This window comes from Pongo abelii, chromosome 4 (assembly GCF_028885655.2).
Source record: "Pongo abelii isolate AG06213 chromosome 4, NHGRI_mPonAbe1-v2.0_pri, whole genome shotgun sequence".
In the NCBI taxonomy this organism is placed as follows: Eukaryota; Metazoa; Chordata; class Mammalia; order Primates; family Hominidae; genus Pongo; species Pongo abelii.
In genome coordinates, this window is record NC_071989.2 from 34,033,167 (window position 1) to 34,051,438 (window position 18,272).

At 39.2% G+C, this 18,272-nt stretch overlaps 1 protein-coding gene across 3 annotated transcripts in view; it reads left to right on the forward strand.

Moving 5' to 3' along the window:
- Positions 1 to 8,045, forward strand: part of TARS1 (threonyl-tRNA synthetase 1) — a 28,572-nt gene extending 20,527 nt beyond the window's left edge. For 2 of the 3 annotated variants that reach the window (XM_009240616.4, XM_054555069.2), the window contains 6 exons: positions 229 to 306; positions 468 to 568; positions 660 to 764; positions 2,322 to 2,394; positions 5,381 to 5,495; positions 6,067 to 6,596. In XM_009240616.4, coding sequence (XP_009238891.2) covers positions 229 to 306; positions 468 to 568; positions 660 to 764; positions 2,322 to 2,394; positions 5,381 to 5,495; positions 6,067 to 6,215 — 621 coding nt within the window. In that variant the 3' untranslated portion in view covers positions 6,216 to 6,596. 3 annotated transcript variants of the gene reach the window in all.
- Positions 8,046 to 18,272: the final 10,227 nt, after the last annotated feature.

The window sequence follows — 18,272 nt, forward strand, 5'->3', positions numbered from 1 at the left end:
TTTATGATTGTGTATTTTTGAAATGGTTGAATGTTTTCATGGCTTTTTTCAGTTATCAAGCTATAAGCTTTAAAAAGGGGTTGGTATGAGCATATGTTCAGGTGGACAAAATTCTAAAGCAGAGAATATTGATCTATGAAAGTAATTACTGTATTTTTAGTCTCAAATTAGGCTGGAAGAAGGGAAATTGCGATGAAAAAAATAAAAATCATTTTGCTTTATCCTCAGCAACTTGAAAACAGTCTGAATGAATTTGGTGAAAAGTGGGAGTTAAACTCTGGAGATGGAGCTTTCTATGGCCCAAAGGTGAGCACTAAAGTACATTTGGATAATATGATTTTCACTTGTGGATGAAGAAGATACAACTTCGAAAAAAGTTGGAAAAAAGAAAATCAGCCCTAATCCAACTATTGAGCTCTGCTTTAGTATCACTGGCATTTTATAATAACCCAGTCTTTGCTTCTTAGATTGACATACAGATTAAAGATGCGATTGGGCGGTACCACCAGTGTGCAACCATCCAGCTGGATTTTCAGTTGCCCATCAGATTTAATCTTACTTATGTAAGGTGGGTTTCTGATTTCTGCTCTGAATATTCTCCAGGCATATATAAGAGAAAATATATATAATAAGACAACACAAATTTTTTTTCTTTGTAGCCATGATGGTGATGATAAGAAAAAGCCAGTGATTGTTCATCGAGCCATCTTGGGATCAGTGGAAAGAATGATTGCTATCCTCACGGAAAACTATGGGGGCAAATGGTAATTTTTGTCACTGTCTTTTTTTTTTTTTTCTGATTAGTATAAATTGGCTACAAGAAATGTCTACTTTTCGATTTAATTATCAGATGGAAAGGGAGAATGATTCCAATCGGTTGCTTGTAACTAACAACAAGTGTTCACTAAAAAATAAGGAATCACAATCTAAACACAAACTTTTTAGCATTAAGAACAATTGCTAATAGTAATTACTTTAATTCCAGAACTTGATTTGTTTGGATGTTGTGTAATACTTTCTAATTAGGAATTAGTATTCTGTAAGAAGTATACTTACTGTTTTGGATGCTTTTCTAGTAACTTTGTTTTGGGATTTAGATGGCTTTGCTGGTTTTACATAGATAAATGAGGAGGCTTATGGCTTTCTTCGTTCAGCCTTGCTAATCATAACAAGCAGGTATTTTGACATCTTTTAAAAGCCAAGCATTTTTTAAAACAGATGCCAAACGGATCAACATTTTGTGATTCATTTCTATGAGGTTAAGTAAGTTTTTGTTTGCAAGATACACGGCCACATAACTTTCATCTTATTTCTTAAGCAGTTTTTTCTGGACCCACAATGCATTTGAAAAACAGCACAGGGTTATAAAAGCACCCATGTGTAGAGCCTTCCATATTAATCATGTTGATTTAAAACTTTGTAAAATGATGTAGATTGGTTTAATCTTACACATTACTGTCATTTCAGTTTTATTTGAACTTGTTACTTCAGAAATTAGGACAGTTTCTCATTCTGATCAATGATATAAGATAATGTCTTTAGATTTCCCAAAGTCAGATAAAATGTGAGACACATTCTCTGCAAGGTATTTCAAGAATTAAGGGAGTCCTCAGCTAATTGCTCTGCTAAACCTGTTTTAGGTGGGGAAAAGCCCATGATTAGGGTAGAATTTAGTGCCTACTTTAGCCTTTTGCCTGATACAACAGAGCAACTGAAAATAGAGGAATGATGGAGAAAAACATTAGCCTGATGTTTGCAGCATCAGAAGCATTTGACACTTGAATTGCTTCAAAGGGAGAATTAGATGGGCTTGTTTTTTAATAAGTAGTGAAAACTCTGATTTTTACCAAGTGCCATAACCAGTTATTATCGATTACAATTTGCTGAATGGTACAAAATGGATTTTGAGTAAACTGAGGGCACTGTGTCCCCATGAAGAATAAGTAATAAAATGAACAATTAATCACTACATGCAGTTATTAAATCATTTGTTACCCCCTCTCACAGCTAATACACAGTGTTTTGTGATGTATTAAAGTGTGAGGCCTAGTCCTATCCTCAATTTGCTTCGCTATCTACTTAGCAAGACAAATTGTAGTTACAGGCTTTCCTTATATAGGGTTAGTTTTCTTCTCCTGCATCTCCTCCCCTTAATCTTTATTGGATAGGTTTTTTCATTTTGGGGTTTTTTAAAGCCAAGTTTTAAAAGTAGTCCTTACATATTCCAGGAAAAGATACTGAAGAGTAGAGTAAGAAATATGCTGTCCCTGTTTAGTGAATTTGCCCACATCTACATTGAGTATTTTTATTCTCTTCCAAAGGCCCTTTTGGCTGTCCCCTCGCCAGGTAATGGTAGTTCCAGTGGGACCAACCTGTGATGAATATGCCCAAAAGGTAAGCTTTAGATATGAATTTTCTTTCAATTTAACATCTGTTGTTAAGCTTTTCAAATCACATAAGCCCTGTATTCTTGGTGAATCGAGCTGTTGTGATATAGAGAAATGTTACTATTTTTAATCTTTGTTAAGCCTGAATAGATTATATTACTTCTTTAATGCTTTTCTCCATGATTCCATAATCAGAAGACATATTTGGATAGTGTTTTATGTACACTTGTATATTTTATTGTGTTTGTTTTAAGAGATGGGATCTTTCTCTTGCCCCAGCTGGAGTGCAATGGTACAGTCATGGCTCACTGTAACCTCAAACTCCTGGGCTCACGCAGTCCTCCCACCTTGGCCTCCCAAGTAGCAGTGACTACAGGCAGGAACCGCCATACCCAGTTACACTTGTATATTTTAGTATTTAGTATTTTAAAAAACCAGATTAGCAAATATCAGGTACTTCAGTATGATAGGTAAATTCCAGTTCAAAATACAGTTTAGGCTGCTCTTTGACTCAATGAGTAATTTTGCTTCATTTTAATGTAAATTTCTTCAGGTAGTCGAAATTTTTTCAGGTTAATAGTATAGCAGACCAATATCTTGCCTCTCTACCAAAAACCTAACTTACCAACAAATGTATAGCCATTCATAACTTCACTTGAAAGCATTGTTCTGCCATAGTGAAAATTCCATACTAAGGAACTTCAAATTATTAAAAGTTGATCAGTGAACAATACGATAACATCAAAACCATCATGTCTTCAGACCATCAGAATAAACCACACTCAGGTCTTAATTACCCTTAAGAAATAAATGAACTTGAGCGTGGAGATGCATACCTGTAGTCCCAGCTACTTAGGAGCTTGAGGCAGTAGGATCTTTGAGGGTTCTGGGTGTGATGACTGTGCTTGTGAGTAGCCACTGCATTCCAGCCTGAGCAAAATAGTGAGACCCCATCTCTTAAAAAAATACTGAAGTGGGCCAGGCGCGGTGGCTCATGCCTGTAATCCCAGCACTTTGGGAGGCCGAGGCGTGTGGATCACAAGGTCAGGAGATCAAGATCACGGTGAAACCCCGTCTCTACTAAAAAATACAAAAAATTAGCCGGGCGCAGTGGCGGGCACCTGTAGTCCCAGCTACCCGGGAGGCTGAGGCAGGAGAATGGCGTGAACCCAGGAGGCGGAGCTTTCAGTGAGCCGAGATCATGCCACTGCACTGCAGCCTGGGTGACAGAGCAAGACTCCGTCTCAAAAAAATAAATAAAAAAAAAAAATGAAGTGAACACTAAACCATCTAATAGATAAACCATTCGGACTATTCCTATTACTGCACTCAGTAGTTTTAGTTACAAATGATGAGAATCAAAGTTATGTTCCATGGTTGAGTGCACTTTGTCTTATTTGTATGTGAAAGCTCACACAGTAGGAAAAAGTTCTGTGTTGGTTAACTGAGTTCTAAACTGGAGACAGCACTGACTTCCCCATTTCCCTTTGGGGGTAGGTGGCATTCCAGATTATGTGGTGGTAAGCTTTTCGTTTGTGGGGAGAGAAGACAGGGCAGTACTCCTGATACCTAATAACTATAGAGCAGACATGTTAAACACCCTGTAATTATCAGGCCACTTCCCCAACTGCAGAATTGTCCATCTCACGTGCACACACAGGACCCATGTTGAGAAAAATGAAGAAACTGATGCCTTATTCTTTAAAGTAGTTATAAGTTGAAGATGTAGACCTATCTTGGCGTTGTAAAATTCTGTAACGACCCTTCTGAAATGGGTGTAATATAATGTCAACAGGTTAATTGGTTCGTGATCACTGGCTTAAAAATCTAGTTAAAATGCTAAGACTTGTGCACAGTATAGGCAAAGTCACTTAGATTGTTTCAAAAAGTATACCTTATAGAAATAAACATTTGACATACATAAATAACCCTTGGTTTACACTTAACTCGCATTTGAGAAATGAATGTGTTGTAGATCATTTAGAATCTTTTTCAATCAAAAATTGAAAGAAATATTTTGTCGCCTAGGTCAACCAGAGAATGCTGGTTTTACTGGTGCTACTTAAGTAGAGTATGATAGTTACTATTTCACCTTCAGCTGTACTTAAGATGTTTTCGTGGAAAAATTCATTCTGCTTTCTGACCAGGATTTCCAGAAACTCTGACCCTTCTAAGTGGTCTGGGTGGAATTGTGGTGGTGATTCTGCTAGTAGACAGTGTAACTTCTGCGTCTACAAAAAGAGGATAGGCAGTCACTGCTCACATGGCTTTGCGTGAAAGCCCAACGGTACTGTCTCTGGCAGAGATGAGGAAGGAACACCAGCTTCCTCCAACTTTCCTGTTCTTCCTTTGGGTTAATGGCCACTGTAAGGAAACAGTTTTCTGCCAAGTGTGGGGTGATTTGAATGTAAAATGCCCAACTCTCATAGCAGGCTGAACAGAAACATTTTTTATACTCATTGTTAATTTGTTCTAATCTAAATTACTTTTAGACTATTAAATAACCTGATTTAAAAAAAAAAAACTTTCTGATACTCAGAAGTTAAGATTTATTCAGTTGAGGATCATTTCTTTCAGGTGTTGATCGTGTGATATTTTTCACATCTGTAATCTGAGGTTCATATGAAATGATAGTGAAATGAAATTATTCATTTAGGTCTTTTTGTCATGTTAATATGTTATCAGGTTAATGGGAAGTTTAATCTAGTTAATGTAAAATTAATAAAATGTAATCTAGTGTGTTGCTTTTTTGGAAAAGAAGAATACTGGAAACATTGTTTACTTAATGCACATGATCTGAGGTAATAAAGAGGAGCTGGCCTTTTTGAGGGGGGAGAAATGGCAGTGAATAATATTATCTAAGACAGTTTTGCCAGCTTTAAATTCCTGAAAGTTCATTCAAGAAGTCCTGATCCTTGTGTTCAGTAAAATCATGTAAGATCAAAATAATTCTGATTTTAGATCTGACAAATTCTGTATCTCTGTTACAATAGGTACGACAACAATTCCACGATGCCAAATTCATGGCAGACATTGATCTGGATCCAGGCTGTACATTGAATAAAAAGATTCGAAATGCACAGTTAGCACAGTATAACTTCATTTTAGGTAAGAATGGAAACTTACCAAATAAAATTTGCCAGACATCAGGAAAATCTACTGAAACCTTGAGACAGGCTTAAGTGAATTGTAATCAAGAATTTATTTAGTTCCTTCCAGTCCTGATTTTTTTCTATTATATATTTTAATATATAATAACTATAAAAATAGGCTCATGCATACATACTGGTTTTTTTTTTTTCACTTAAATAATCATGGCTGTTTGTGAGAAGATATTTTGCTATTATAACAAGAATGAAGATGCATTGTTTTTAAACACATCTGTTTGATTACTTTCTCAAGATAATTCCTTATGTGGGATTACTTGGAAAAAGGTATTCATGATGTTTAGGGTTTTATTATTTGGTTAAGTTGTCTAGATTGACTCCATAAGCACAGTAGTTTTAGATATTGCAAAGAGTTTCTTTTAAATATCAATACATGGTCACTTGTACCTTTTAATGTATCAGAAGCTATGGGGTAGGTTTTGGGTCCTAGGATCATTTCTTTTCAGATGTTCAGTGTGAATCCTTCCATATCCTTAGATTAAGTCTGACAAAGTTTTGTGTGTTTGTTTTAGTTGTTGGTGAAAAAGAGAAAATCAGTGGCACTGTTAATATCCGCACAAGAGACAATAAGGTCCACGGGGAATGCACCATTTCTGAAACTATCGAGCGGCTACAGCAGCTCAAAGAGTCCCGCAGCAAACAGGCAGAAGAAGAATTTTAATGAAAAAATTGCCCAGGTTGGCTCCATGGAAAAGGAGGAGCAGCGTTTCCTTAAAATTGACTTTGTACTCTGAAAACGTCAATTTATATTGAACTTGGAGGAGTTTGGCAGAGTCCGAATAAGTCAACCTGCAGGCGTAACTATTTTTGACCTAGTCAGTTTTTAAACAATGTGCATTTGAGGGAGTTAATTAAAAGAGAGCCAATAAAATGATTTTACTCATTCAGTATCTGAGTACTGGAAATGAAACATGAGGAATGCTTCAGTGTAATGTGGGAGAACTTTTTTGTAAATTTAATGCAATTGAAAAAGTTTTCAAATTCAATTAAGATAACTAGAATTGGATTATGGTGTAAAAATAAAAAAAAAAAAATTTATTCACATAAGTTTCAAGACTGCTCTGTCCCTAACATGTACACATGCATGCCTGAGACAGATTATGTGGTTCAGTATTTATCTTTACAGTTTTACAGCAAATGTATTGCAGGGTGGGTGGAGACGGGGTAGGTCTGCAGCATCTTAATGCTGTTCATAAACTGGGTGTGAGCTGGATGCTGGCTTCTCAGAGGATAAACACTTTTGGGAGTGTCATTTTTACTTAATGTTGGATGGACACCTTTTCAAACAAAAACTACCGTGGATCTATTACAGAGTAGATTTGCACAAATGTTTAAGATAAAACATGAATCTTCAGAGAAATATCTGTTTATGGCAGACTGTTCTAGACCATAGAATCACTTGTTTTACAGGTTCCCTATTTTCTCATAAAGGATCATTTTCAAAATCTTCTACCAATAAATGGTGATTGAGAGGACAGCACAAAGTAAATAATCTCTTATGTGGATAAATATTAATTCCTCCTTGATAGAAGGATGTTTTAAAAGCAACATCTTTTTTTTATTTTTTTTGAGACAAGATCCTTTGTCACCCAGGCTGGAGTGCAGTGCCATGATCTCGGCTCACTGCAACCTCAGCCTCCCAAGTAGGTGGGACTACAGACATGTGCCACCGTGCCTGGCTAATGTTTGTATTTTCTATAGAGATGGTTTCATCATGTTGCCCAGGCTGGTATCAAACTCCTAGATAAAAGAGATCCACCTGCCTCGGCCTCCCAAAGTGTTGGGATTACAGGCATGAGCCACCACGCCCAGCCTAAAAAGCAACATCTTGTCAGTGCTATAATCTCAAATAGCTTGTTTGCAAGGTGTGATGGTTAATACTAAGTGTCAACTTGATTGGATTGAAGGATGCCCTTATTGTTTCTGGGTGTGTCTGTGAGGGTGTTGCCAGAGAGACTGACATTTGAGTCTGGCCTGGGAGAGGCAGACACAACCTCTGTGTTCGTGGGCACCATCCAGTTGGCTGCCAGTGCAACTAGAACAAAGCAGGTGGGAGAAAGTGGGATTAAGTTGGCTTGCTGAGTCTTCTGGCTTTCATCTTTCTCCTGTACTGGATGATTCCTGCCCTTGGACATCAGACTCCAGGTTCTTCAGCTTTTGGACTCTTGGACTTATACCCATGGTTTGCCAGGGGCCCTCTGGCCTTTGGCCATTGACTGGAGATTGTACTGTCGGCTTCCCTGCTTTTGAAGCTTGGACTCAGACTGAACCACTACTGGCTTCCTTGCTCCTCAGCTTGCAGACGGCTTATCTTGGGACTTCACTGTGTACTTGTGTGAGTCAATTCTTAATGAATTTCCTTTCATATATACATATATCCTATTAGTTCTGTCTCTCTGGAGAACCCCGACTAATACACAAGGGTCACTTCAAAGAGAAGCTAATTTGCATAGATTAATTTTCACTTTAATAAAGGAGCTAAGATCTTTAATCATAGAGGGCTTTTCTTTTGAAACTTTGTAATTAAGCCTTGCTTCTGAATAGCTTTAAAATTAACTTTTGATAGAGTTGTAATTTTTATGTGTCTGAAAGAAACTTAATTTTATACTTAAACCAGACTCAACATTTAGAGAAGCTTTATAAATCTTTCAAAACTTGGGATAAAAAAGTATAATAAAGACATAGTTTAGTGGGACTGGAAATCAAAGGTTTCTCTTGATCTAACTAACACCTACTTAGCTTAGTCCTCACTTCTAGTGGAATCATTAGAGGGCCACTGTCTTGATGGGAGGGTTCTTGTGTGGGTTTTTTTTTTTTTTTTTTTTTTTTTTTGAGACAGGGTCTTGCTCTGTCACCAAAGCTGGAGAGCAGTGGCACAGTTAGGGCACACTGCTGCTTTAAACTCCCAGGTTCAAGTGGTCCTCCCACGGCAGCTTCCTGTGTAGTTGGGACTACAGGTACATGCCACCACGCTTGGCTAATTTTTTTTTTTTGTTTTATTTTTTGTAGAGATGAGGTTCTTACTGTGTTGCCCAGGCTGGTCTCAAACTCGTGGGCTCAAGCAGTCTTCCTGCCTCAGCCCCACAAAGTGCTGTGATTACAGGTGAGAGCCACCACACCCAGGGACCACTCTCTAAGAGCTATTATAATTGTGGGTTTATGCTATCAAAGCTCTTATCTGTAATTTTGTTTTCCTCCCTTTCCTGGACAGCGGAGACTGGTCTACTTACAGTTCATGCATCAGTTCTGGCATATAACTTGAAGATTTGAAAGAACCCAATTGCTAAGCTTTCTTGAGCATCTAGTCTATTGTGAGTTATATGGTCTTGGTAATTAAATAAACAGGAACAATTTGAGAACAATAATACCTGCAACTGCCATGTGACAAAATCTGTAAAGATAGATTTTGTGAAGTAGAGCGGTAAAACTCAAACCAGATAGTGAAAAAAGTGATGACCAGGGCAGGAAATTTGGGAAACGAGAAGATTAAGGCTTGCCAGAAATACAGAGCAGTGATGTTAAGAAGGTATAAGGGTAAAGGGTGACGTTACCTCGAATGATGGGCTGAGTTCAGAATCTTGTGTACTTCATGAATCTTGCTTCAGTTCCTCACCTTTACTACAGCGGTAGACACCTGCACCTCATCTCAGGCCCCCTGCACTGTGACTACTAGACAAATGCTTCTCAAATTACAATGACCATACGAATCACCAGGAGATGGCGTTAAAATGCAGACTGATTCTGTAGGTCTGGGCTGGATTGGAGACACTGTATTAACAAGCTCCCAGTTGATGTTGAGAAACACACTTCGAATAGAAGGCCGTCATTCCCACTCTGACTCTCCTTATTCTGTTCTACCTGAAAAAAGATAAAAAATGAAAAATAAAAAATAGGGAAAAAAGGCTTATAAGGAAACCAACTTTTTGTCCTTTTGACCTCCATCTGTCTTCCTCTTGCTGAGGCAACCACTTTCAGACACACTGGTGTATATCTCCTTTCCTATTTCTAAATACTATTGCAATCTCATTATTTTTAATAGAGATGCCCAGGCCATAATGTGGTGGCTCATAGCTCACTGCAGCGTCAAACTCCTTCGCTCAAGCAGTCCTCCTGCCTCAGCCTCCCAAGTAGCTGGGACTACAGGTATATACCACCATGCCTGGCTAATTTTTTTGACTTTTGATTTATAGAGATGGGATCTCACTGCATTGCCCAGGCTAGTCTTGAACTCCTGGCCTCAAATGATCTTCCCACTTCAGCCCCCAACATAGTTGAGATTACAGGAGTGAGCCCCTATGCCTGATTGTTGCTGTCTCTTTTTTCATTACTCTTAGAACCCCTCTCTTGACTTCCTGTTTCAGAAAATGAGGAATTTATTTCACAATCTATTTCTTCCCCCCATCCTTTTCATGTCATATCTCAATTTTTTGTGAAATCCATGTTAGATGCCTTTGTTATTATGACCATAAATATGCTCTAATAAGCCACGTAGTATTCTATGATTACTTTTTTTTTTAGTACTTTTCTGTATGAGTTATTGGAGTTAATAATTATTCTTTTCTTTTAAAATGTTTTCTTTAGGCCAGGCATGGTGGCTCATGTCTGTAATCCCAGCACTTTGGGAGACCAAAGTGGGTGGATCACTTGAGGCCAGGAGTTCAAGACCAGCCTGGCCAACGTGGTGATTCCTCGTCTCTACACAAAATATAAAAATTAGCCAGGCCATGGTGGCGCATGTCTGTAACCCCAGCTACTTGGGAGGCTGAGGCAGGAGAATCGCTTGGACCTAGGAGGCAGAAGTTGCAGTGAGCTGAGATTGTGCCACTTCATTCCAGCCTGGGTGACAGAGTGAGACCCTGTCTCAAAAATAAAAAATAAAAAATGTTTTCTTTGGCTGGGTGTAATGGCCCACTTCTGTAATCCCAGCACCTTGGGAGGCCAAGGTGGGCAAATTGCATGAGCTCAGGAGTTCGAGACCAGCCTGGGCAACATGGCAAAACCCTGTCTCTACCAAAAATACAAAAAATTAGCCGGGCATGGTAGCATGCACTTGTAGTCCCAGCTATTCAGGAGGCTGAGGTGAGAGGATTGCTTGGACCCAGGAGGTGGAGGTGGCAATGAGCTGGGATCACGCCTCTGTACTCTAGCCTGGGTGCAAGACCCTGTTTGAAAAAAATAATAATAATAATACAGTAAAATGTTTTCTTTGTGGCTGGGTACAGTGGCTCGTGCCTATAATCCCAGAACTTTGGGAGGCTGAAGGAGGAGGATTGCTTGAGGTTAGGGGTTCAAGACCAGCCTGGGCAACACAATGATTTTTTTCTTAACATTTGGAAGAAATTGCCCCCATTTTCCTCTGCCTTCCTGTGTTTTTATGAGGAAGCCATTTTTATTTTCATACATTTGTATGCCACCAGTCATTTTTTTTCTCTGAAAGATTTAGATCTCCTTTCTTGGGCCTAATATTCTAAAATTTCATGACTGTGTCAGTCTTTTGCCTTCAGTCGTGGAGAGCAGTCTTCATTCTGGAGACCTGAATCTTTCAGTTCTATACTTTGGTATTTAGTCTTTGGTGGTTTCCTTCCCTACCTTGTTCTCTCCTTAATGGGCCTTCTATTATTTAGGTGTTCCATTTTAAGGGAGATTTTCTTAACTTTCTCTTCCCATTTATTCTTCTATTGTGTTTTTAAATTTTTTCACCAGTATTTCTTTTTTAAGTTTTCAATGTTTCTGTTTATATATCAATGCATCCTGTTTTGGTTACTTGGATTGGATTTATTTCCTTAGATCATTCGTTTTAATCACATTGAAGTTTTATTCAGCATGCTGCATTTTTATTTCTTTTAAGTTTGTTTATTTATATTTTGGTTTCTATTTCATATTGTAACCATGCCTTGAGGGCAAATAGCCTTGCTAGTTGTTGTTACCCCTCCTGCCATTTGCAGGTGCTTAAATTTGACCTTCATTCTGTATATTGCATCATTTTCTGATGTCCCATTCACTTTCCATCTTATAAACCAAAAATAAAATTCTAAGCCCCCCAATCAACTGAATGGACCCCTCCTCTCAGCCAAGGGCCTTCCAAAGTTAACCTAAAAAACGAGTTCAGGCCATGATGGGAAGGCGGTTCAGACATGCCTGATTATACCCACCTCCCTTTGGAATTCAGGCACAACTGATCTGCATTAACATTAAAACAGAGACCTTAAAGACTGACAAAACAGTTTTTCTAGCAATAAGATACCAACATGACAGCAGGCTCTGAAAGAGATTATTTTACCCTAAAAATATATTTCTTTGACATATTTTCAGATGGCCCTGCAAAACTGTCTGATAAGGGAAAATCTACATTCTATAGAGAATCCCATTCCCTTTCCAGATCTTTAATCCCAGAAAGAATTAATTAAAAGTCTGACACCTTTTTAAATCTTAAAAGAAAAATTTGCCATCTATTCTCTCTGAAGCCTGCTACCTGGAGGCTTCATCTATTATACATAAGAAAAACCTTGGTCTCCACAATCCCTTATCATAATCCAGACACTCATTTCTATTGATTCCAGGTTTTTAGATAATAACTCTTTCAACCAATTGCCAATCAGAAAATCTTTAAATCACCTATAGCCTGGAAGCCTTCATCTGGCGTTGTCCTCTCTTTCCATACTGAACCAATGTACATCTTACATGTATTGATTGATGTCTTACGTCTCCCTAAGATGTATAAAATCAAGCTGTAGCCTGACTACCTTGGGCACATGTTCTTAAGATCTCCTGGGGCTGTATTTTGGGCCAGGGTCACTCATATTTGGCTCAGAATAAGTCTCTTCAAATATTTTACAGAGTTTGACTCTTTTTGTTGGCAATCTTCAGAGATTGTGGTTTGGGGTTACAAATGTCTCCTTGGCATGTCAGACTGCTTATTGCTCCACTAACTATTTCTTGCACTCAGATTTAGTTGAGGAAGACAGTGTGCCCTAGGAGCACCCATGAGATAGATTTGGCCAATGAGATAGGAGTGGAAGTCTCTGGGTAGAGCTTCTTGGAAAGCTTACTAAATGGAATAAATTTTTGCCCTTTATTTGCCCTTCTTTGCCTTTCTTCCTCTTTTTGCTTAGAAGGCAATCCGGCAGCCGTCTTGCAGCCACAAGGTGACCATGAAAATGAAAACCACAGGTTAATGGAGAACAGGATGATATAGTTTGGATTAATTGATGATGTGGATGCACTGAATCCACACTGACTGCACTGAATCTACCTGGACTGCCTAATTCTGCATTTTTATATGACAGAAATAAAACCCAATTTGATTGAATTACTATGGTCAGATTTCTGGTCCAAAGATGGACAGCTTCTTCTGTCTTTGTTTCAAGATTAATTTTGAGCAAACAGGGTTGAAACTCCTCTGCCACAGCTGGGCCTGGTGGCTCCTGCCTGTAGTCCCAGCTTCTCAGGCCGCTGAGGTGGGGGGATTGGTTGAGCCCAGGAGTTCCAGGGTATAGTGAACTACGATTGCACCTCTGCACTCCAGCCTGGGCGACAGAGATCCTGTCTCTAAAAAAAAATGGAAATTAAAATTTTAAAAAGTTGTATTAGTCCATTCTCATGCTGCTATGAATAAACATCTGAGACTGAGTAATTTATAAAGCAAAGAGGTTTAATTGACTCAGTTCCGCAGGGCTGGGGAAGCCTCAAGACACTTAAGAATCGTGGTGGAAGGGGAAGCAAACACATCCTTCTTCACATGGCAGCAGGAAGGAGAAGAAAAATGAGCAAAAGATGGAAAAGCCCCTTATAAAACCATCTTGTGAAAACTCACTGTCATGAGAACAGCATAAAGGTAACCACCCCCATGATTCAATTACCTCCTACAGGGTTCCTCCCATGACGTGGGGATTATAGGAGCTACGATTCAAGATGCAATTTTGGTGGGGACACAGCCAAACCATATCAAAAGTCCTCTGCCATGTCTAGTCTTTTAATTCCTTTGTTCCCCAACCTTCCACCCCTGATTGTCTCCTGCCCTGTCACCCTTTTGTTTCTCTTCCTCAATAAGCCTTAATTTCCATGGCCAATCACTTATAAGCCTCTTTTTCCAGTAATCCTAATTTCCATGCATCCATGTCCTGCTTGGTTCATTGAACAAATGCTGAATGTTTCTCCAAATTCTGCAGTTAAGAGACTGAGCACTGTTAGAGAAAACAGTCTAGAATTTTAAGAACTGGAGCTACTTCCAATTCATTATCTCCAGCTTCAGCTACACCATAATTTATCTCTATATGTGGTTTCCTTATCTAGTCCCTCAAGTCCCTCAGTAACTGTCACTACTTTCTTCAGATACCTACATCTCCCCAAGATTGAATTTCCCTAAGAGCCTATAGAAAGCATATAACTTTATATTTTCAAATGTCACTTCACTTTTCGTCTACTCCCTGCACTATCAGCTGACTGTTTGCTCTCCTCCTACTTCATTAAATCTAGAAACTTATGTTAGTGTTTCCCTTCTTCCCTCCAGTAAATGAGGTCTTCTCCCTCCTTTTAAGTCCAACCATTCTACTGGACCTCTTTATCCTCTGGTATAGAACCAAGGTAATGAGCTTTGGAGCCAGTTGAGTTGCTATTCTGTCTCTTCTTAGTTGGATAACCCATTATTTAATTTCTCTGAGCCTCTTTACTTACCCATAAGATGAAAATAAAACCTTGATATGGTTTTGCTCTGTGTCACTCCCCAAATCTCATGTGGAATTGTAATTCCTAGTGTTGGAGGAAGGGCCAGGTGGGAGGTGATTGGATCACGGGGATGGATTTTTCCCTTGCTGTCCTTGTTATAGTGAGTCAGTTCTCACGAGAGATGGTTGTTTGAAAGTGTAGAGTACTTCCTCTTCATTCTCTCTTCCTCCTGCCACCACATAAGATGTGCCTTGCTTCCCCTTTGCCTTCCACCATGATTGTAAGTTTCCTGAGGCCTCCCCAGCCATGTGGAACTGTGAGTCAATCAAACCTCTTTTCTATATAAATTAACCAGTCTTGGGCAGTTCTTTATAGCAATGTGAGAATAGACTAATACACACCTCTTTCACTGAATCAGTAATAGCAATCAGTGGGCCTTATATAAAGTGTGGGAAAAGTAATGCTATTATTTTCATCTGCCCCCATACCTGATTCAACAGTTATCCCCTATATATCAACTTCTTCCCTAATTGCTTTCTACTTGTAAACCTAAAAGCACCAACATCTTTTCTATTCCAGTCCCTGATATTCTGACTTCAGCTCTCAACACACCATTCAAATGGTGCTTGCCAAAGACCAAAGATCCTCTGTGTTGCATTTGGCAACACTCTGTGCCTTCACGTCTTTGCCAATGCTGCCTATGAAAGCTGGCATCTCCATAATGATCCAGCTGCATCTCTCTGCTGATCGGACTCACCCAGTACCTTCTTCTTCCCAGTGAAAATAATGCTCCTTGTGCACTAGTTTTAAGGGAAGTTGGTGGAAGGCTTCCATCTTGAAGAGAAGATGAATAATGGGGGAAATTCCCCAAATGTAGTTTAGGGGACCCCTTTTAGGTCTTAGTGGGCTTTTTAGCTGGATCTAGAAATCAAATTAATACTAGGCAGATTAACAAGAGAAAAGCACGTAAATTTTATTAGCTTTACATGTATGTCGAAACCACCTTTGCAAAAATTATGACAGCAAGAGAAGTCTAGCAAAGTTGACTCTGTTTTGTTTCTAGGCTCACAGGCTGACTGTTCTCACTCATTCCCGGGTGTAGGCCAAGCTAGCCATGGGAGGAATTTAGTTTATAGCTTAACTTTGAAGCAAGGATGATAATAGTCCCTCCCTAAAACTAACTCGCTACTTGCTTAGGAGCCAAAGCCACTTTTGTAAACTAAAGAAAGGCCATGAAATTAGGATTATGGGAGGAGCCTGAATTCTGCTACGATTCTGGTAGGAACAGTTTCTATAATCCATTACTGCTTGAGAGTCAGGTGGCCAGAGGTCACAAGATTCAAGACTTCCCCAGTTGCTCCTGTAGATAACATCACTATTGTAGAACCTAAGATTGATCTTTTGAGATTTTTTCAGACTTTTGCATTCTGGTAGCCAACTGACCCCACCCAGACCTGGGACTCATGACTCAGCCAGTCCTGTGGCCCTCACCCAAAGGCTGACTCCACACAGGAGAATCATTTTCCACACCCCTATGATTTCATTTCCAGCCAATCAGTGGCACTGGTTCCCTAGCCCCCTGCCCACCAAATTATCCCTAAAAACCCTATCCTCTGAGTTCTCAAGGAGACTGATTTGAGTCATATTAATAACTCTAGTCCTTGGCTAGCTCTGCAATAATAAAACTCTTTCTCTACTGCAATATTATGGTCTTCATGAATTGGTTTTGCCTGTGCAGTGGGCAGGAAGAAACTGTCAGGCAATTATAGATGGAGATCTTCACAAGAGAGTGAAGTCTGAAGAAGTGGTCAAAGAAAAATGCTTTTATACTTTTTAGACAAAGAATGATAAATTTGAGAAGCAGTGACAGAACAAAGGGGGTCTGGCTAGGAGCAGCAAATTTCTTTTTTTTTTTTTTTTTTCTTCAGACAGAGTCTCGCTCTGTCACCCAGGCTGGTATGCAGTGACACGACATCAGCTCACTGCAACCTCTGCTTCCTGGGTTCAAGTGATTCTCCTGCCTCAGCCTCCCGAGTAGCTGTGATTACAGGCACGCATCACCACACCCTGCTAATTTTGTATTTTCAGTATGACGGGGTTTCACCATGTTGATCAGGCTGGTCTCGAACTCCTGACCTTGTGATCCACCCACCTTGGCCTCCCAAAGTGCTGGGATTACAGGCATGAGCCACTGCGCCTGGCCTGGAGCAGCAAATTTCCAGGGAAGTCACTACAAAATATGTGAGTGTGGGTGTGTATGAAACTAGTGGAAGATAAGGGTTATTTCTGTAAGTATATTTATTCAGGTCTATTGCAGTGTCCAGTTCCCAGTCTGGTGATAAGAGCTATTTTCTCACCCTGGTATAAGAAGTGTACCCCTTCGTGGCTTGCTGCCTACAGGAAGACACAGTCAGCTAGCTCTCTCTGAAACTACAATTTCTTTGATGTTTTCAACTTGAAATAATCAATATACCAATTTTGCATATTTTGGGATGGTACGTTCTTTACCTTTACAGTAGGAACAGAGCTCAAAAACTATTGAGTAACCAAAAAGCATGACCAACATCTATTCCACTTACATTATCCCGTACGCAGAAATCCAGGAGACTGAAATTTAATATATTAATGCATTTGTTTTACATGCGTGTACTCACACATCACAGAACCAGAGTACCACCCCTAAGCTAATTTACTATTAAGCTTCTTCTTGTAATAAATAATTACTTTCAAATAAATTCAACTCTGAAAAGTTACAATTGTTACCGTGTTCATGGCTCTGGAAATGGGTATGTGATATTAAATTAGTCACTGATTATTAATTCAATGTGCAGCTAACTGGGAAGTTTGGTTGAATAAGTTGTCTTGAGGGTTTTTTTTTTTTTTTTTTTTTTGGTGGGGGAAGAGAGAGTGATTGGGCAGAGGTCAGACTCTTCTTCCTAAGTGTTTGTTTTTCAAAGGTTAGCCTTTATAACACCATTTCTAAATCACCTGGAATTCTCATTAAAATCCTAGGCTGATCTCTGACCTAAAAAAATCAATGGAGGAGAGGGAGTCTAGAATATATATGTTTTAACAAGCTTCTTAAGTAATTTCTTCCACTCATTGAAGTTAGAGAGCTACTGTTTTATGTGAGAAATGCAGATACCTTGATGGAATTTTAATTTAAAAATTTAAAGTTAATTAATTATTTAATACATAAGGTGGTGTTCACATTGGTATATTTAATCTCTGTTGATTTGGAATAATGTCTGCTACATACATTCTAGTCCACCAATTCTAAAGGGAACGCATTTTACTTTTGTTAGCACATTTGAATTTCATATGCCTAACATTTCCTAGCACTTATTAGTGCTCGTTTCTCTAAGCTGATGGCTACAATCAGGGCACAGCTTCTTACCTAAGCCACTAAATAATTATCTTTGGTAGAACTGGAAATAGGGCTTATTTTCCCTCCTACTGGGTTTTAGCCTCTAATTGTCACTTATTTCTTGAAATTTAAAAGTCATTCTCTTTCCAAGAAAATACTCCACAACTTTTCCTATTAGGTAATGTTTTGAAACCAGAGTTTCTCAAACTTCAGTGTGCATCAGAAACATCTAGGCTTTTGGAGTCTGCAGGTTTTCTGATTCAGTCATCATGGGCTGGGATAGGTGACCTGCACTTTGGGCATTTGCACCAGTGAATGCTGGTGCAAGGACCACGCTTCAAACTCCACTTGGGCAGTCCTAGCTCCTCATGTTGTGGTTATTCTTCTGCCATAATCATGATGAAGATAATTCAATTGCCTAAGAAAGATTGTAACAAATTTGTCTCAGATTCATGAAGAATGCAGACAAGTTGAAGTCATCAAAGTGTTGTATCCAGATGGACAGAAACTCCAGGGCTGTGCAGCTGTGTGGGCTGAGCCTGTAGAGATGCTTCAGTGAGCTGTGGAGGGGGAGATGAAGTCCTCCTTCCCACTGCCCAGTTGCTCACCATCATTTCTCACCTGTGGACTAGGCTTACTGAGGGCAGTGAAATAGAACCAACTTTTACATAGGTCTTTAGAGTTTCA